General features: G+C 45.2%; 1 protein-coding gene across 6 annotated transcripts in view; it reads left to right on the forward strand.

Moving 5' to 3' along the window:
* Positions 1-21,215, forward strand: part of FLI1 (Fli-1 proto-oncogene, ETS transcription factor) — an 89,779-nt gene that overhangs the window by 8,244 nt on the left and 60,320 nt on the right. Inside the window, exon 1 of one of the 6 annotated variants that reach the window (XM_074561226.1) lies at positions 5,536-5,725. The exons of the other annotated variants lie outside the window; for them this stretch is intronic. Coding sequence (XP_074417327.1) covers positions 5,708-5,725 — 18 coding nt within the window. The 5' untranslated portion in view covers positions 5,536-5,707. Of the gene's footprint in view, positions 1-5,535; positions 5,726-21,215 lie in introns of those variants that run through there. 6 annotated transcript variants of the gene reach the window in all.

Genomic DNA, 21,215 nt, shown 5'->3' on the forward strand with positions numbered 1-21,215 from the left:
TTTTATTTTCTGACGCTCATTTCTTCAGGCAGAACCGCTGCTAAGTTGTTAGACGTTAGCAAGTTATTGATTAATGCCTTATGACAACTTGGTGCTTAAGGATTTAGTTCTTGTTTGCACCTACCTCCCTTATTTTAAATAGAAAAATCCTTTTCCCCTTCCCGGTGTCCAGCCTGACGTGTCCCCTGCGTGGGGAAGGGCTGGCGCTCGTTCTTCCCCTCTTTGCCTTCATGACACCGTTTGAGTTTAGGTGGAAAAGGTGGGAGAAACGCTGTTTCTTTCCTGGAAATGCTGCATGTTGGATCTTTCTAAAATAAACCAGGCGCTCGGGCACAAGGGATAAGCTTTTACAGTGACTCCTGCCCCTAGCAGCATTCAAGCAACCGACCCCCCCTCCCCAACTCTGCAACCTTCCAATGTCTCCATTCTTTCACGATTTACAGAAAAACGCCCCCCACCAATATGCTGGATCCAGGGAATTTTGTATTCCAGCCTTTCCTATGCTCTCCCAGTCCTGTGTTTAGAAAGAGGGGAGGTGTGGAGGGGAAGGGGAGCAAAAAGGGAAGAACAAGAAAGTGAATGCTAAGGGGGAAAAATGCTTTAAATCTTTCCTGCAAATCTCCAAATATATGAAGTCTGAGGGAACAAATTCAAAGCAGGCACGGACGCCTGAAGAGAAGTTAGAGAGAAATATTCTGTTCCATTCAAGCGCATCAAGGGTCTAGCTGAAGTCTTGTTTGGCTAAGGTCAGACGAGACTGGGTTCTCCAATAAAAATAAATCTCAAATTAATTATGGCCTCAAGCGAGGGGCCAGACGTTTGGAGCTAGTGCACTGCAGTCTGTTTTTTTGGCCTTCAGTATTTTTGTTTTTTTGTGCCTTAGCTTTTCAATAATTGCGGGATGGGGGAGGAAGGGAGGGCGGGGGCTGTTTTATTGGGACATGGAGCTCAAATAAAACTAGCCAGGACACTGCTTACCCAGCTCTTCGCCTAATTGCGATGCAGCTTCAAAGCTACTGCATCTTCTCCACACCACTTTTAGGACATTATGTTTTACTTAGTACCGATTAGCAGTGAATAACTTTCCAGTTTCAAGTTCCCAAATCCCATGGGCTGTTCCTGTGCACCAAGAGGTAGGAGGGACCCGATCCTTCAATTGCGGGGCTGGAAAACGCTACTGATTCCTTTTTATTGCTAGCTGAAAAGCAGCGGCTTGCCCAATTACTTTGGTTTAGAACTGGGATTCGTTTCTGGGGATCAAATCCCAGAGCTGTAGTTTGGCCTTTTTGCTTGTAAGAACGTGGGTTTAGAAAATAAACAAAACACATTGCGTTTTTCATTCTGCAACGGAGTCGGTGCCAGAGGAAACTCAGACCCGGAAATTTTACACATTCACTAAAGTTGGTGGAGATTTTCCCTCTAGGACAGACTGGAGCAGAATAGACCGTGGCCTTCTGCAAATACAGCTCCGAGCAAAGAATGATGGTAAATATTGTAAATCCGTTTATAGATGAGAGAATATATAGGCAGTTTTTTATATATGATACACAAACACAGTATACCTAGTGCAAGGTATGTGTGTGTAAATTTATATAGAGAGAGCTAGTTTAAAAAAAAGAGGACACCTTGTCACAGTTAGTGGGTAGTTAGTGGGAAATAAGCCACTTTCTAGCGACAAAGTCAAGGCGTGGCTGCCTGTTTCTGGGGCTCTCCCCCCCCCCCCCCCCCCCCCTTTTTACCGCGTTAGTTCAAAGCGACAACCCCAGGCTGGGGGTTAACGAGAGCTCAGCTGATGCTATTCGGGTAAGAGAGGGTGAAATAAGCCAATCGCCTTTCCCATCCTCCGAAAAGAATATTTCTAACCTGCAACTGAGGCCCGGGAAGGTTTTCATTATGTTTATTCCTATAGAATAACTAGACGGTTTTAATTATGAAGTGATGATCACTAATCCCGCGTGAATTACAGACAGAAAATCCACATTTTGGAGGTTATGTAGTCCCGCGAAGGACTGGCATTGAACTACGCCGAGGGCTTAACTCCTTTGATACTGGACGTGAAATAGTCACGGGCCAAATTACCCCCAGAGTGTCCCTATTAATTTCAATCGGCGTTTTCACCTTCTCCGTGTGAGGCTGCAGTCGGTGTAACCCAATTATAAGGACGAAAAGAGGAGGTGGGGACATACCAAACGCTTGAGATCAATATTGAATTAATTAAAAGCTTGGGTCAAGTATTTCGTTTCATTCATAAGCGGAGTGAAAAAAAAAAATAATTGAGAAGTAACCGATTTCTACCAGCCTGTCCCAATGTAAGCATTTGAAATCTTCCGTGGTTGCCAAGATCAAATGATTTTCCAGATGTCTGGTGGTAACCACATTAAACAGATCATAATTCCTTTACTGTATATACATATGCATCCAAAAGTTGAGCATGAGATTAAAAATTGCGCACATTGATCAGCACCGTGCCCGGCGGTGGCTTTGCTTTCCCCGCCTGGCTTTGCTCCCTCCCTCTCAAACAGTTAAATACCCAAAGTCGCTGAACAATCACCTAGGATGATTCAGAGCTTGGCGCACGGAGTTTATGAATATTCCAGCCTTTTCCAAAAAGTTTGAGATAACTTCAGGGGTGGTTGTTGTGGTGGTTTGGTTTTGTGTTTGGTTTTTTTTGTTTGTTTTTTTCTTTTTTGGTGGTGGTGGGAAGATGAAGCAAAGGTTCTATTGTTACATTATTTGGGAGGAAAATAGTAGATTGTTCGGCTTGTCTGTTGCAATGTTTAAGAACTTCGCTCATTACCTTATCTCTTGGACTCTTCGCAAATCTCATTTTAGACCAAACACAACCCTGATGGACCCGATCTAACAAGTGACCCGAACAAGCTTCGTTTCGAGTCATCCTCAGACATGCAAAATAAGCCCCTGGGGGTCGTGGTGCCCGTCTGGCAATAAAATGCAGAGTAGGGCTCCTAAAATATCTCTAGGTGCGATGGAGGAGGATCTGTTTGACATCTTCCAGGGTCTGGGAGCACTGGAGACCCGCTGCGAGTGCCGGACTTGTTTGTCTCTTGAGCCCGGAGCTGGGGAAAGGCTGTTTTTACAAATGTTGGGCTCTTCTCGCATAAACCGGGCAGGTTTTCAGGTGGTTTCTCCCTGCCGCTCTCACCTCCCCGCCTTTCTCTCTCCGTCCAAGACCTGTCGGTCACGCAGCCTAAAAACAAAATGCTCTGTGAGGTCCGTGGATGACAGAGGCTCCTTCCAGGGTATTTTTTTTCCCTTCCTTTCGCGGTTAAGATCCTCAGCCTGTCCTCTCCCTCACCCCCCACCCCCGTTGTTTTTCGGGGTTGGTAGAGAATGTTGTCTAGAGAGGAAACCATTTGGGTTTTGAAAGGATGCGTTTCACTCTTCCCTTTAACCTCTTGCTTTTCTTGTTGCTGCAGCAGCCTGCCATGTGGTAAAGCTGAAGGGGGGGTGGAGAAGAGAGTATTTGCGGCGCGGGGGGAGAGAGAGGGCAGGGAAAAAGAAAGAGTAATGAGGGAAGCAAAGGGTTAACCGTGATTTCTTTTAATTGAACTCCAGTTCTTGTGGCCCTAGGCAAGGGGGGACCTGACCCCGCTAGCAGCATCCAGATGTGCTGCTCTCCGGGGACCCCAGCGCAGACCCCTGGATTGTAAAGCAGACAGGGGGAGGACGGGAGTGGGGGGAGAGGGAAGGCGGTCGGGCTGTCCCCTCTGCTCCCCCCCAACGCCCCCCCCCCGCTTCACCTCCTGGCTGCAGACGGCCTCAATCGCTGGCAAGCAGCAAGCCAAAACCTCCAGGTCTGGTCACGTTCAGTCCCGTGTCTGCATCTGAACTGAAAAATTGTAGCTGAATTGATGAGGCTAATTTCAGAGGAGGGGGAGGGAGGGGAGGGAGGGGCAAGGGGGATCTACAGCTCTCTCCTGCCAGCTTCGGTCTTGGAGAAATAAAGTATTAATAAGGCATCTCTGCCGGAGCCGAGTAGAAACACTAGTGGCATTATTGCATTTCCCTTTTGGAAGGGGCGGGTGCAGAATAACTTTGGATATCATTTTTATCCCCCCCCTTCCCCTCCCCCGTGGTTGGACTAAAGACAGGGGGAAACAAAAAGACTGGACACAACTGGCACTGGACAAGGTAATCCTCTCCACCGAGAGATCTGACGTGCAGGAGTGTCCTCCTGCCTTGACACTTTTCTTTCTTGGCTTCACCCTCCTTTTATTCCACCCTCTGCTCTTTTCCTCGGGCTGCAGCAGTTTGCAGAAGTGGGGAATAAAGGACGCCCAAAGTGTTGCATGATGTGTTCCGCTGTTAGCTGCTTGTTATTTTTGCAAGGCGGGGGGGGGGGGGGAAGCGGGTGAGCTGGACAGGCGGGTATTGTCTCCTTTCCTCGGGTCCTTTGGAGGGTTTCAGCCTTTCCCGGAAAAAGGAAAGCGCGTTTCTTTTCTGGTGATCGCTCCCGTTTGAATGAAAGAGAGAATTGCACGTCAAAGGGCTCGTCAGGTCTAAAATGAGATTTAAGGGCTGGTGGTTGGGTTTTTGCAGTGCCCATTCTGACACGGCATCCGGGAACGGAAAATTCAGCTGATCTGACAATTATTGTAATTTTTTGTCATTTTTAGCTTATAAAGTGTTTTTTTCCCCCCGAGTGGGGTTTTAACAGCTTAGCGAGAAACTTGCACTGTGAGAGGAGGCTGGGGAAGGTACTTCCAGTCCCTGAAGTGAAATGGATAGACTTCATCCACCCCAGTATCCTTGATTCAGAGCCCGATATCCCAACCCTCGAGACGACTCGGGGGGAAGGGAAGGGGTGAAAGTGGAAAAGAGCCTCCGCTTTCCTGCAGCCCCGTTTCCAGCCTGTGTTTAATTGCTGGAGTCATTTGTCTTGCATTATTGCACTTACCGCTCATTTCTGGCAGGGACTGGACCCACGTCTCACGCTCCTCGCTGGGAGGCGTGAAGGAGACGGGCCGAAATACGTTTTAAATACGTTTTAATCGCCAGACTTCTTATTTTCTTTCTGCCTGCTGCGACCGAATTGTATTTACGGTTTTCTTCCCTTAATTTTTGCCTGTGACTGGAAAACGCATTAATAAAAAAATCTGTGGGAAGAGACGGAAATTCAGTGAGTCAGGCTAAAGCCGCTCCAGCCAAAAGAAAAAAAAAATTGCAAAAAACATGTTAAACTAAACTGTGGGATGACACACGTCGCTCGCTAATACGGGCTGGGGTGCGAGGCAAGGTCTGCGTTGGACTGGCTGCCCTAGCGACAAACAAGAGCTGACAGAGGTAGCTATTGTTCTGCCCCTTCTTATCTAAATGGAGCAAATATCCTGTATGTAAAATATATATATTTTGATCAAGAAGGCTGGACCAGCGGAGAGACGAAAGTTTCCTCCTCGGTGACTTCACTTCCCAAAATTAGCAGAAAAAAACGTTTCATCCGGTTAACTGTCTCTTTTTCGCTCTGCTGCAACAACCAAAGTTAAAAAAAGAGAGAGACAGAGAGAGAGGGAGGGAGGGAGAGGGAGAGAGGAGGAGAGGGGATCCAGAGAGAAAAGCAAAACCGCTGGAAGGGCAGGGAGAAAAGCCAAAAGAGAGAGAAGGATAACAAACTTCAGGAGGCTTCGGTTGCAGGCTAAACCGGGTCAATGTGTGGAATATTGCTGGTACCGGCTGGAAGTTATTCTAGATGGACGGCACTATTAAGGTAAGGGGGGCAGGAGGGGCTGGGGGACCCCTCCGGCCCAGGGTGGGCGCGGGGAAGGGGCGCGGGGGCTGGGGTCCGGCTCCCTCCCTCCGCCCCGGAGCGGCCGGTCTCTCCTCCTCCTCCTCCTCCTCCTCCTCCTCCTCCGCCGCGGCGTGTCGGGACTCTCCCCTTCGCCTCCCCGGTGCCCGGGGGGGTTCGCAGCCGGGGGGGAGCCGTGGTACCCCGCTCGGCGGTGCTGTGCGGGGCCAGCCATGCAGTCAGTCCCCGCGGAGGGGGGCCGAGGAGGGGCCCCAGGGACCCGCCGGGCTCAGAGGCAGTGACAGCTCCCGGCCCCGGGGCGCGGCGGGGGGGCGGCTCGGGCCGGCGGCGAGCGGAGCTCGGGGGCGGCAGAGGGGAGAGTGGCTGCGAGCCGGCCCCAGATGTGAGCCCCTGCCTCTGATTTCCTCGCCCGGCCCTGCTTGAAGTGCACCGCTGGTTCTGGTGGTCGCCTGTGCGTTTCCTCCAGCAGGTTTTTTTGGGGGGGAAGAGAGCACGATTTGGCGGGCGGTTTGGAGGAGAAACATCACCCTAGCTTGGGGCGAGGCAAGGGGAAGGGGAAGCAAAGAGTGTGGCAAAAAACCACGAACATAACCAACCTCTGGTGGCCTTGAGCAACCGAGAACGCTGCTGGGACTTGGCGAGTGGTTCCCCCTCCTTTCCCCCCCCATCCAACCAGCCGGTCCTTCAGCCTCTGCAAAGATAACCCAAGCCTTTTCCGAGCCCCTTGAGGTGGCTCAGGCTGTTTCTCAAAGCCTAGGCAGCAGAGGGTTGGCTTTCTTGCTTTGGGGGACCCTGGTGCAATTCTTATGGGCTCTTCTTGAGGGAGCGCTATAGTACAGATGTAGCTCGAACAGTAGAGCCTTGAAGCGAGAGACGCTGTGGGTGTGTTTTTGGGTTGGAGGATTTCGAAAGATGCCTATCGCCTGGGTGGGGTGTTGATCTCTTCTTAAAAGTCTTTTTTTTTTTGTCTTTTTTTTTTTTTTTTTTTTTTTTTTGCTGACCTGGGGAGAAAGAAGCTGCAAACTGGCAGGAACTGAAACTTTCTCCCTTAGATTGCAGCTTATGACAAGTGCACTGTTTTGGAAGGGTCTCAAAAGAAGGGGGAGGGAAGGAGATGGGCAGGCAGAGAAAATGGAAAGAGGGAAGAAAGAGGGAAGGAAAGGGTGAATGTTGGAAAGGAGGAGAGAAAGCAGGAGCATTAAAAGCACAACATTTGGGAGGTATGGCAGGAATAAGACACGTCTCCCCCACCACCTCCTCAGATCTGTAGCAAAAGTAACCTGGGCCTCATTCAGGATACGTTTAGTGCACCACAACCTTCTTTGATTTGTGGAGCCTTAAACATTGTGCAGTGAAAGTGCAGAAATTTCCCATCTGTACGTTTGCTGCGGTGCACACATGGACTTGCTTCTCTGCACAGGCCACGAGCCCCCCCCCCCCGCCCCATGCTCTGAAAGGTGCTGAAGTATTCCCATGACCCACGCAGACCCATGGTGCCTACAGGGAGCTCCTCCTCTCCCCAGTCACCCCCCGTTGCAAAGAATTATTGCTAAACCCACCCCCCCCACCCCGGGGCTGGAGATGAGGAACTGCGACACTTAGCAGCTAGGCCTACAATCACGTTGGGGAGGCTGCGGCGAAAGGAGGAACTCAGCCGCATCCCAGGTCACTGCCCCGGCTCCTGGATCTGCCTGCTGACTGCTCTGCAGCCTGTTCCTATATTGTCCTGCTTGTAGGCCAGAAATAACTTGGCTGTTCGAGCTAAGAGAGACGGGATCCAGATACACTGGAGTCTCTTCTCGGGTTCGTTTACCGAGCAATTCCAGGATCATCAGCAAGTTGTTGCAGGTCCCCATGTCCCGTCTGCCTCCTTCTATCATGTACCCCTTTTCTGTACCATGCATTTAGATCAGTGCTCCTGTAGTGCCGTCAGGATTATCTGAGGTTTCTTGCAAATTTTCTTACTGGGAAGAAAAAAGACCGAGTTCCCAAGGAATATCACACCCACGCATCGACAGATTTGCTGCAGTTCACCACGAAAAGGAAGGGGTTTGGCCACCTTGCCTAGCTTTTCTCAGGTGAAGAGCAATGGGGGAGGATGTGGCTTGAGATGCTTGCATGTTTTTAATGTGCTGAGGTCTATATATAACCTGTGCTTCAGGGTAGATTTTCTAAATTCTAGGACATAGTACAGCAAACCTGTACTGTATCCAGAGGAAAACAATTCAAAAGCAATTGTATCCTTGGGTCTGCTCTCCTGTAGGTTGTGCGCGTTGATTTCTCTCAAAGCTGTGTGTTTGGGTTGGAAAATAATACGGCAGAAAGATGCACGTAAGTGACTACAGAGGAAGAAACATACATAAAAAGGCTCTTTCATTATCTAGAGCAAGAACACAGTGAGGGACCAGATGAAATCTGTGTACTGGCATGGTTAAGAAGCGCTTCTCTCTGTAAACTCAGAAATATACCTGTCTGTGTAGAAGATAAGTGCTATGCAGCACAGAATAGATAGGAGGGAGGGCTATGCATTCTAGGTGATTGTCTTAAATTTAAAAAATACGAGTCACTGTTTTTTCAAGCCCATGCAAAGGTATTCCACAGACTAATTATTTTAATTGAGCCAAAGACTTTTAACTGCACACTTGGCAGATGCAGAAGGAGTCTGAGTCCAGTCTACTATAAACATCTCTTCCTTCACCCTGTGATTCCCAATATCGTGCCTGTACTTTCCTCTTAATCTTTTCATGCCATTCAGAAAGACTTTTGACAACAGACTCTCTGATGGCTGGTTTTCCCTATGCGGGGAATAATTTAACTGCAAACCTGCCCAACTGCAGAGTAACTTTGCAGTAAAGGGGTAAATCCACTGTAGCCTTGAGCTGTCCTAAGGGCTCACAATTGCACGCTCCTGGGGAAACGGAGCACGGTCAGAGAGCAGATGTTGTCGGGATGATCCTGGGCTACATTTGCATCCTTTGTGGACATTGCACGCAAGAGCGTATTGAAGTTGTTTTCAGAGTTTTTTAACCCAAAGCTCAGGGAATGTCATGTGTATAAACATATATTATGGGATCAGCTCAGGGCTGTAAATCATCTTTTCCCATCACGCACTGACTTAGGTCACATGTGATATTGCTGAGCCAACGCACTGGGTCTAGAATGCGTCTCTATTTCTTCATAAATAATTATTTATATTGAGGGGAATTGGAATTAGATCACTTACTGAGGTGGTGGGATGCAATTTTTACCGCATTCTTTGAATAATCTGTTTAATAATCAGGTGGAGCAGCTGGCTTGAAAAGTGACCTCTAGAGCAATGCTCTAAGGTCTTTTATGGAGAAAGAAGTGCAGCAAATATTTATCTTTGTTAGTTCATTTCCATATTCAGTTCATATTCTGTGAACAACACTTGCAGAAGATGGTTGGGAGCCAGTGAAACTCGTGACTCCTTACTTTTGCGCTAATATTAAATCATCAGTAACGTTTTTATTGTATATCTCCAGATACTTCAAATCACATCTTCTTTGGGTTAACAGCCGGCTTTGACTTAATTGACATTATGTTTGTGGGGTTTGGTTTATAATGCCTCAAATTAAATCAAAAAAGGGTGCATCTAATGTCAGCAAGATGCCCATGCATGGACTTTCTTTCAATAACAAATGGTGTGGTTTCAAACTGATTTCATTGTTTCAGTTCCACTCAGTAAATACACTTGCCAAAGCCTGTCTGTTAATAAAAGAAGCACATTTTGTGTAACTGCTGCCTTCATCCTGTGAAAACATGTTTATCCTTATGTTCTGGACATAAGAAATAGACCATCTGAAGGACAGTCAATGAAAATTTTGCATTACTCAAGTAGATGACAGCCATACTTGTCTCCTTCCACGAGAAGACAACTTGTATGTTGGTGTTGCTATAGCAAAGGGTGGGGTAGGGTTTCTATTGCAATCACTGTTTTCTTGTCATTTGTGAACTGTAGGCGTTCGCCTCTCGGCCTGAAACTTGGCCATCAAGATCTTGAACTAAGAACATGTTTCTTTTTTGAGCAAGTTTAAATGTCTGTTTTGCCATTTTTAAATTGCCCTGGCTTTGGCCCTTTAGAGATGGCCTTTCCTGGCAAAAAGGCATTGACTCTTAGGGCAAGACTCTCCACCTCCAGACCGGGGGAAAAAATAAAAAATCACAAAGATGTTTGCTCACTGGAGACTTTCCACGTTGCTGTCCCTCAAAAGCAATTTTAAACAAAACTATCTGAAATTTCTAAGGCATAAATGATGATATTCCCTGATATCCTAGTCCCTATTCAAGTGACACTTACATTGCATACTGGTTTTCTAATGTACAACAGCAAAAACCTGTTAGAAATGTTTTGTAACTGGGATATTTTTATAATGCTACTTAATTTTGCCTCCCAGATCTGTAGGCAAATGCGCGCCTTTTGCCATAGTATGAACTTAGAGTCACGCCGTAGTGCTGGGTGCTGTCGGCTCGGGGTGTTCAGTGCTAACTCCCATTTGCTACGCAAGTAAAACACTGGGAAAGTTATTTTGGAGTCAGTGAACTGAGTAGCTCTGCTGCTCTGTAGTATAATTGTTCCTGCTATGGGAAGGAAGATTAATCTGAAGCAAACCTAATACACAACAAAACAGCACCAACTGCTTAGATTTTAGGCACTTGGGGTTTCACTCAGAGGCTTTAAAGAGGTGCTGAGAGCCTTGTATAATTTCTCTCTACCACTGTGGATTTTACCCTAACAGGATGTGGTCACTTTAAGTAGTAGCATACATGTCTTGAGGATTTCATGCTTTTATTTTAGTTATTTATTTTAATTTTGTGATATTCCTGCTGTAAGATGGGGGCGGGGGGAGGCCCAGCTTCTATCACTCCTTGCAGCATTTTTTCTAAGGAGAGTTTTGCTGGAGTCTTGGTGTGTAAGCGTGTGCACTGGGGGATTATGAGAAAGGGACAGAAAGCAAGAGAAGCAAAGGGTAAGGTTGCACCTCGAAGTGATGTCTTAGATGACAAGCTGATAAGGTGAGATGTGCTGGGGGAAGGGCATTTGTAGCAATTTTTGCAGGAAGCAGAGTTTATTTTCTTCAGGTCTCTCCTTCCTGAAGCCTTACAGAAGGCTTTCCTCTTGATTTCGGTTCACATCTTCTCAGAAGGATCAAGCCAAGAACTTATGAACGTAGAACCGGAGCATTTTCCATTCTTTTTCTGTAACACATCAGCGTGTGAAGTTCTTTTACAGCACGCCATAAGTTGCCTTTGAAAAATGAAAGTTTCTCATTCTGCTTGAGTTTACTTGACCACTTAAAGAAAGACCTTATGTCCCATCTCAGTGCAAACACGCACAAGCAGGAAAATTAAAGGAGCCAAGGGAGCCTTAATTTCAGATTTTCAGATATTTGTGGGTTTGCTAAACACCTAATGCTGCAGAAGCATGGTGCTAGTACTAGAGAGTGCATGAATGTGTGCATGACTCGCCTAGAAAAAACTGGTCTAATACATTAAGCTTAGTTCTACAACTTGGTTTGAAGCCAACTTTTCCCCCCAAATGTAAAATTCTCTTTAGATCTTTTGTTCTGAATTGAACAACAGATCTATTTCCAGTGTCTGTGCCTCCCATGTGCTCTCAGGCACATGTGAACATAAGCGCACGATGCATATGTAGCACTGGCATGTAAAAAGAGCTGCCTGCAGTGCACTCCTCGGTTACACAAAGCCCTGTCACACTTCCATGGGTGATGCCTAAGAACACTTTCTGAGCGAACAAATGTTTTCTTACAAGGCTGTGAGTGCATATTTATAGCTGTTTTTGAAAATACAGACTAAAATATCACCACGCAAATGTGGTTTTCTGCCTCCTTCTGGAAATAATTCGCCTGATGGCAGACCTAAGTCTTTGCTAACCTGCGTGCTGTGTCATCACAGACGCCCCGGCAGTCAGGGTGCCAATCAAGTAACATCACCAACCTAAATTGTGCTGATATAAACAGCAATATATAGTGCAGGACAATATATAATCCACTTTACTGAGTTCCAGATATCAAAGGCTGCAAAATGTTAATGCATCTACTGCTTATTTTCTTTCTTCCTCTCATTACCCAGGCCACATAATTACTGATGCGTATCTTCACAGCTAGTAACACTGATCGAGAAACCCGTCTCTTGTAGTAAAGCCACAAACGTTACCTCCCTCCTCCCTCACCTCCGCTACCAAAAGCTTTTCCTTTAGCTGTAAGACAGAGACCTAAACAAAAGGGATGTATGTTACTATATGTCACCGTTGAAGACATTTAAGTATAAACCTTCTGTTTCTCCAGTGGCAAATAGCACCAAAACTTTGAAATAATGACCTGACAGGGACCATCAGTATTCGATACTAGAAACACTTTGATGCATCTAATTCTGTTTTGCCTCCATGTTTTGAAGCCAGAGCCCTAAAAATAGGTATGTAAGTGCATATTTATCTAACTCAGCAAGCAGCTTGATCTGTAAAGGTACTGGCAGCCTGTAACTCTTTATTAGCTTTCGAAGGTAACTCTTCCCTCTGAAAACCAGTCTGCTTGCTAGGTGCTAACAAAGTATTTTGATTCTGTATGTAAACATGTTGATTAAGATTTGCAAAACTGGTGAAGGGGCATTGAATATACAACTCTCACTGGAAATAGATGGGAGAAGTAAGGCTAAATCCCACAGGCGTCTTGGAAAATCTCAGCCTTTGCTTCTCTTCAGCATTGGTATGACACTGTAAAGAAATTGACCCTGGCTCTTCATGTGTATCAAGCAACCTTTCTTCTCCTGAATATTTTCTAAAATACAGTTAGAAACACAGCTCAGAAGAGGCTCCTGTAGCAAATGCCATGGATATAGCTAAGCTTACTGGTTTATTTGCGTATACCTTGTTCCTGTTGTTCCAGCATAGACTCAACTGATCACAGGACTGTAAAGGTGCAAGAAACAATTAAAAAAAAATATAAAAATATATAACCCTCCCACACCCCAGCCTGACAAAGCTGCACACCCAGGAATTGAACGTTAGCATACTGGTCCCCACTTGTCAATCATGCAGAGGGAGTGAAAATAACATAACGGGCAGGAGAGCCTTTAATTAGTCATTTGCCGATTTCTCACTCAGCAAAAAGCCGCCCTTCTTAACTAATGCTGGTTTTGATCTGAGGGGAGGAGATAAATCAGCAAGAATACAGTTTTTTATGTTGGTTGATGAGTGAAAAAAAGAAACTGGAGTGAGGTATGGTGGGGTCAGTGGAAGGTGTGGTGAGTTCGGGAAACCGATTTTTGTACGATGAGAAAATTCTTACTTGAACGTTTTTTATAGCAGCTTTCTTTTAAAAAAGAAGATAAGGAAAAGATTAGGAGAGGTTAAAATACCCTTTTAACAGCTAAGAGCAGAATTTGGCTCTCTGGTTTCTTCTGAATAGCTCTTCTTGTTGTTCCAAGCTTGATTGACTTATAACTGCATCCGAACCAACCTCACATCAGTTCCTTTTTATCAGCCAAAGTGAGACTTCCTGTGCTCCACAGTCTGGTTTCCTGATGTGTTTCCTTTTTCCTTTTAACAGAACAAAGGAAACTGTAACTCCTCCGCTGCTCCTGTTCCAAATCTCTTTGGGACTCCATATAATGTTAGCATCGAACATTTGCCTTTTATTTTTTTTCTTCCCAGTCTCTGAGTCAGGCTGCCTAGAGTGATAGTGCCCTCTTCATATCTACTTGAGTTTTGCATTGCCAACTGCGGAGGGCCAAGAACCGTGTCGCTGTTGAAATGAAGCCACTTCCAGAGCAGCGGGCAGCCACCATGCTCTAGTCCACCAAAGTAAAGCAGAAAAGGAAAATCTCAGCCAAAGACTCTGCATGTTACTAGAGATACAGGAGTTTTAATGTTCTGCTAAAGCAAATAATCAGGTGTTGAGATCTCATTGATTTGCACAGGCTTGTATGTGTGAACTTATTTGGTATTTGAACTTGAATCTGGAACTTTGTGTCCTGAAATATGTAGGTCACTGGCAGAAATGCTCCCCAAAATAGTTACACGTATACAGTACGGATGGCATTGCCATAGTACATACTAGAACTGGCAGCCCTGTACGTTTTAACAGGAATGATTCTCTAAAACCACGACACCGAATGGCAGTTACTCTCTTCCTGCAACTATTTTTCCTTTAGCTGTTATGGGGCTGCAGTTCTATTTCCATCCTGCCAATCACATTAGGAATATGGATATGCAAGATTCAAAGATTCAATATCCAAATTATGCCACGCAGTAAGGAGCCTGTCCCTTGGGAAAAGCACCACTTTTCCCCAGCTATTGCCCCCCCCCCAGCTGACAAGCATACTTTTGCTGAGATGCGCCGTCCTTTCATAATCTCTGCATGTCAGAGCTGATGCTTTTTCTTTATAAGAATCACGAGTTCTTGTTCACTTGAATGACAAGAATCACTTGTCTTCTTGTTCAGGTAGAGGAACGTGATCTCAGATCAGGACTGAGTAGATGCCTATAGAAGTGCTTCTGAACACAACTAAAGCAACTACAAAGTATGGAGTTATATGTTAGCACAGGGTTAAGTGCAAACATGGACCTGATTCTGAGAAATATACACTGGATAACTGCAAATTCCCACTGAAATAGTGAAATTTGTTCATGCACCAGAGCTCAGCAGACTTAGAAAGGAGAGGGGATACTGCAAGTTGCACTGCCTGTTGGCCATCTGCATGTGGAGGCAAAGTGAATTTGCAAGTTCAGCCTCTACAGAATAGGTAGCTTATATCCAAGGTTCATTTATCCAAACCAACAACATTCAGGAATGGTAGAATACGGAATCGGGTAAAAGATTCTGGGCTTGGCCTGTTTTTTATATATGCCTTAATGTATGTCTGTGGTATGTAAACTTGAAAAGGGTGGCTAGGTAGGCAGTGGTTAAAGCAGACTGAGCAGCAGAGGATTACTGCAGCACATCAGCTAACAAGAAGGCAGAGTTTCCAGGGAGCCCTGCTCACCCAAGCCTAAGGGGGGAGCAGGAGCTATGTTACTTTAAGCAAGGAAAAGAATTAACATCATTGCCCTCCTACAGAATTGTCTTTCTGTAGGTTTCAGTATAGTGACTTGAGGTTTTCTCATGTAGTAACAAAATCCTATGCCTTTACATTGAAAAATGTCATTTTTTATCAAATAACTTTGGATTACCTAGGGAAAGGTGTCAGAAAATTATATCCCTTCTGTAAAATCAAGGAAGTTTCGCCTTTTCTGCTGTGTTCTGTTTATGGAACAATTTCTATACAGTATAATTCAATTTCCATAAAAACTCCATTGATTTAATCCCTATTAAATTCTGAGGATTTGTCCATGAGGGTCGTGTTGCAGATCAGCCTTTAGGACTGACTCTGATTAGAACCAGAAGTCATGACTCGTATGATTAATTCCTTCTATTATGGTAGTTGTCCCTAGAGGCTCCCACCAAGACGAAGCATGGCACGTAGGTGGAATAAGCCTATAATCTAAGCCCACAAAGTAAAAAAAAAAGCAAAAAACTAGGAGATGAAATGCAGGAAGCAACTGGTCACTCAGCAAGTCACCATCAGAGATGCAAAGAGTCCTGGTGGCTGTTCACAAGTCGCTGGTGTTACAATTGCTCAGGGATTTGGAGCAGAGGGTGGACCTTAAACACACTTACTTGGGTTTTACCACTGATACACAGAAAAATCACTAGAGCCAGAAATCAGTGATACGTGTACAAGCCCAAAAGCCGGATAGATTGCCACTCGTAAATTGATCCCAAAAGAATGAAAGCCATTTTGAGTAGGTATCACGGTTGCTGTGGGTGTCTTTGAGGCATACTGAGAATCTGGAGTACAGTCTGTGTAACTGGTGGTCCTTCAGAGACGGTTTGCTGCAGGAAGAATAATTTTTCTGATAATGACACTCCTAACCTGAACTTCCTCGCAAAATTCGTGTGCCATGCGTGGTAACGTCCTTCCTTAATTAGATCTAATATGCACTTCTTTCCACAGCACAAATATTTGTATTTTGGTGATATTTCTAAGAGCCATAAAATAACGCATCTGACTTCATTAGAACCAACCGGGCTTTAAAATAAGCACGCACTGAAGTGATTTGTTAGGCGAGAACTCTCAGCACCATCCTGCAAATATTACTAACATTGTCTGTAACAGCTCCACTGTGACAAGAGAAAGAATGATCTTACGTTCAGTGAGGAACTAAGGCACAGAGAAAACCAGTGTGTCTTATCAGAATCTGGGGTGGTTTTAATTGCACATATTTCTTCTGAATCCCATTTTTTACCAGACAAGTGTGTGTGCAAATTTTGTGCGTGCTACATTTTCTCCGAGTGATCGTGAATTCCCTTGTGACACTAAGATTGTACTTGAAATCTGAGCCGTCTCTCGTAAGCCGAAGGGAAGCTGCTACCATTGCAATGGCATGTGGCCCAAGCTCCAGCTCCTCGCCGTCCTGCCGCAGATCGAGCGTCTGTGCAGAATCTCACAGTACGCTGTTTTTGTGCTGCAATCTGCCTTCTGCGTTGCATAAAGTGGAAGAGGGAGCACGGACAGGTCCAGACTGAAAAGTATTGCTTCTTACCCACGCAGAAATTTTACAGAGGAAGATATGGAACAGGGCTTGGCCACATTTTTCTAGTCCCTTTTCTTCTGAAAAGCAGCTCTGTCCTCCCCTTGACAATAATACTGGGTCCCCTGGATTTTGAGTAGTGTTACACGGAAAGCTGTGTAAAAAACTTACTCAATATGCACGACCACGTCATATTTTTTTTGGTAGGGAAAAGGGAGATCCACTTATAACCCTGAGCCCCAACAAACTCATGCCCGGGACACACGGTTTCTGCATGTCAGTATTAAAGATGACACCGGTCTCTGTCTGCTTTGCTGGTTTCTGCAGGGCATCCGAAACCCAGCTTTACAGTTATAGGAACCCCTCGCCTTCCCAGCACTTCCAGAGCAGCAGGCAAAGCTTTTAACAAATGGATAGAGTTCATCCCTTTTAGAAAGAGAAAGCAATGCACTGAAGTTCCAGCTGCCTTGCAATAATCCTCTGGATTTGCACCACTGTATCTGAGAGCAGACGTTTTCTCATTCTCACAGAATATGAGGTGGTCATTAATGGATGGAATAAGCTTGCAGTGAGTTGCCTGCTCTTCATTTTTGGTATTCTCATATGTCATCTCTACTTCAGGAAGGATGTAATTATGGTTGATTGTTAGTGTTATGAATTATTTGTGCTACAGTAGTGCCTAGAGACCAGAGTGGTCTCTGTTGTGCTAAGCACCATATGTAACAAGAGATTCTTCTTCTAAATTCCTTAGGAGTGAAGAAAAGCTAAGGCACTTAATTTGAACTCCAGAGTGGAAGCGATTCTTGAGCTCCATTCTCTGCTGTCAGATGTGACCATGCTCTGTCATTCCTTTCCCAAACTTGTCAAGGTTTCTGTAAAGGATGGGTGGCTTTTCTTTGCACCTCCACGGCTCCCCATTGAAAAGGATTTCTGTAACTTGGTCATTCTGAGGGTTGAATACTTTCTTCTGATTTTGGACTGACGTTTGCTCATGACTGATTCATACCTTTCTCATGCCAGCAACACTAGCTTAAACAACACTTTCCCTTCCCTGACATTATGCCCCCAGTGTATTTACAGACCTCTGCCATACCTCTCTCCACCTTTGTTTTGCTGGGATAAGCAAAAATCTTCTAATTTCTTTCATAAACCCCTCTTTTCCTGGTTATTCCTTAGCCCTCAGCTGCACCTGTTCCCCTTTGAATTTGTCTTTTCTCAGCATGAGTCACTGGAGCAGCACATGCTGTTCCCAGTGCTTGGCATTAGGACACACTGGAAGAACCCTCCCTGATGCAATTCTGGGGTTGTGATGCTTTTTTTTTTTTAACTTCTGGTGAGTCAGAGAAATCTGTGAGCAGTTAATTCACTCCAGTCTTTCTCCTCAGCAGTGCCCAACCTGGTTCAGTTAGTTGTTCTGCCACAGGTTTCCTGTACGAGTTCAGGCATTTCATCTCACCTCTCTGTATCTCAGTATCTCAGTTTCTTATCTGTAGAAGTCAGCAAATGCTTCCTTTCCTCTCTGCCTTGTCTGGTCAATTTGGAGTAGATGCTCTTACAAGGTAGGACTGACTTCAGTCCTATGCACAAGCAGCAGCGACAGTGATCCCAGTACAGGCACGTCCTGCAATGCAACGGAATGAACAGAATGAAACCCAGGGGTTCTTGCCGTTATATTCTTTATTAACATCCAACAACCTTCTACCATGTTCCTGAGATACGGGTATAGCTAGTAATCTTTTGGGTCATGCACTTATTTGTAACATGGGCTTGTAGCATTGCAGCTGTAATGGGCAGGCATGTTTTCTCTTAGATCAAACACCACCACGAGCTGTCCAGAAGGAGTGTGAAAACCAATAGGTTTTCCAGATTTTTACAGCAAGTGCCCTGGACTGCCTGGTGAAGGCGTCCAGCAGAGTACGTGCATGCGCTTGTGAAGCTGCTCCATTGATTCATGCACAGAGCACACGCACACAGCTAAAGTTTCAACTAGGCCTAAATACCAGATGGTTTCTTACACAAGCCAAACTTTTATGTGTTTTAAAAAAGAGCAGCCAGTACACGATCAGGACCCCACTCTGATTGTCAATTTCTTCCATTGATTTCTTGCCATTTTTTTCATACTTCTGCAGCTCTGGGATTGGTTGTTTCAAAACTAACAGCTGCAGACTTACAAAAACAAAAATAAAAAAAAATTAATTAATTAACATAACCCTAAACCACAGAAACCCTATCTTGTGATCAGCGCTTTTCTCACCGTGCAGTGTTCTGTGCCAGTCCGAGGGAGGTTAGCCAGCACGCCATGCGAACATGTTTGGAAATGTGTGATGTGGAAGGTGTGCCTACACCAGCAGAGAGGTGAAACCGTATGTAACATGCCTGTCTAGCAAAGGAGCAGAAAGAGAACAAGCTGCAAAAAGAAATACCTCCGAGTCCTGACAGACCTTTCTCCCAAATGCTGCCCAGGTCTTTCCTTGCCCAGGTCTTGCCTAGGTCATGACAGGAGTGACACCAGCTATTTTCAGGTCCTGAGGGCTCAGTTCTCCCTTGTTGAGATGAACCTCCATGCAGGTGCGTGCTCTTTTCACGCCCTCTTCTACCCCACAAGAACCACCCTCTGGTTCCCTCACATTTACATCACTGCTTCAAGATGCATCTTTCCCAGCCCTCCTCTACATTGCACATGCATCAGCCACAAATACGCGAGTGCTCCTAGACACTCTTCTCTACCTCTGTGAAATTAAGTCTTTAACAGCAAGCACAAGTGTTTGTAGATAATATTTTTTAACAGAGATTAGCAGACCTGCGATAGTTTTAATTCAGGTAGCAAGTCAAAAAGCTGTCTGGAATTTCACTGTTTGGAACGGACTGTACCTGAATGTTAGGTGTATCTGCAAATGAGCTTTGTTAAGCAGTATTTGGTACAGACGGTTTCAGCACATGCAGTGTTTATTGACACAAGGCTCAATGAACGTGCAATATACTAAGTAAACAAAGTGCTTTTGAGTATCATCAGCTACAGTAGATGAAAGGAGCATGGTTCTTCTCTTACTCAGTATAAATTGCGTATTAAACTGGTGGAGTTAAGCAAACAGTTGAAAAATGGATCTGGCTCAGGCAATGCTAATTTTCTATCTATATGTAAATATGCATCTTTTACACCTTTGCTGTTCCACTGACTCCATCAGAACCGACCTAGATTCAAATTAGGTCAGTGGGGTGAACAGGTCTAAATGCTCATCACTGGCAATTTCTGTAGCATTGTACACATAAAATGCTTCAAAAGTCATTTTGCAGGACAAGTCCTTGGCTCTAGTCTTTTATCTGAATCTGTTAGTGGGCCCAGTACTGCAGCGATATGGATCCGTGCAGTTACATACCTGCTTACTGTGCAGGGTGTTTCATCTGGAGCCGATAAGGGCTTGAAGCAGGGCAGAGTGGTCGGCTCCCACACCCTGAGGGTGTCCTACAAAGGAGCTCTGAAAGATAGTTTTGCTGTAAGAGTAACAGATATGTTGGGGGGGGGAAGCAGCCATGACATTTTGTGCTTAAAACATGAGATTATGATCCAGGACACTTGACTTCCATTCTTGGCTCTGCCAGTGGCATTCTGTGCAACCACAGGAAGCCACTGACCTGCCAGGCGGGACTGATCATTCCCTGTTTTTCTATCTTGCCTACCCAGACCTTGAGCTCTTTGGAACAGGAGCCATCCTCCAGAGTGTATTCGCCCAGCGCTAGCACAGGGGCAACTTGAGGTTTGCTCATTCTGAGTCAGGCAGGAGAGAATTTCACCAGGAATTGTGTCTAAGGCATGCACTTGGTTATTCAGTCTTTGTTATGACTAACTTAATGGGTTGTATAGATAAGGATACTTCTAGAAAAGAAACATGTTCAGAAACCTGAAATTATCTGTAACAAAGTTTTCTTAGCATATAAGATAATAATCAGTCATCTATTATTTAGTAAAAAGATAAAGAGGAAAGAAAGATCTCTCATCTGGTATCTGCTCAGCAGATAACAATCATGCTCACATATCCCTTCTTTCAAAAAAGCTAGACTTTTTGAAGAATGCTGCTCAGTAATTAGAGCAGAAGCCTGCAAGTGGAGTCCCTTGGCTTTATTCCTCTTTCTTGCCCAGAGACTGAGCCAATCATTAGAGGTTTCTGTGCCTTGATTTTCCTAATTGTAAAATAATAATGGGTAATGCTCTTCTGAAAACAGACAAATCTTCACGAAGAGCTTTATAAGCCCTGGATAAAGAATTCCGTAGGTGCCTAATACGTCAACAGAAAATTCTCTCTGAAATAAAGTTCAAAGCAGCTGGATGCAAGAGATGGGGTTTTTGCAACTAGGAAAGGAAAGACACTATTTATAGGACATAAAATGTTCTAGTCACTTATGAAACAGAGAAAAAAAACAGTCTCTGCTCTAAACCAATTGCAGTAACAGAAATGTCATGCGACAGACGTTGTACGGAGCTTGTGTAGTTGCAGCCCCTCAGCAGGAGCAGGAAGGGACGACGCTGCACCCCACCACTCATTTCTAGAAGCCTATGGGAGAGCAATGGCTATCATCTGCTCAGTGCTACACGCTCTCATGGACACTTTTTTCTTTCCAGCCCTGATAATCAAAGATGCAAAGGTCATGTTAGCTGTGGGTTGCTTTTCCTGAGCAGAAAGGTATATAACGTGCGTGTAAAGCACAAAAAAATCCTTGCCCTGATGGTCTGATTAAGAGAATGTGATGAGCAGCAGCAGAGCAGAGGCGTACCAAGGGGGTTCTCACCTGCTCGCTTTGCCCTCGCTGCTTGCTAACCAACTTGCTCTCTCAGCGCTGCTATTG

The sequence above is a fragment of the Larus michahellis genome, chromosome 17 (assembly GCF_964199755.1).
Source record: "Larus michahellis chromosome 17, bLarMic1.1, whole genome shotgun sequence".
In the NCBI taxonomy this organism is placed as follows: domain Eukaryota; kingdom Metazoa; phylum Chordata; class Aves; order Charadriiformes; family Laridae; genus Larus; species Larus michahellis.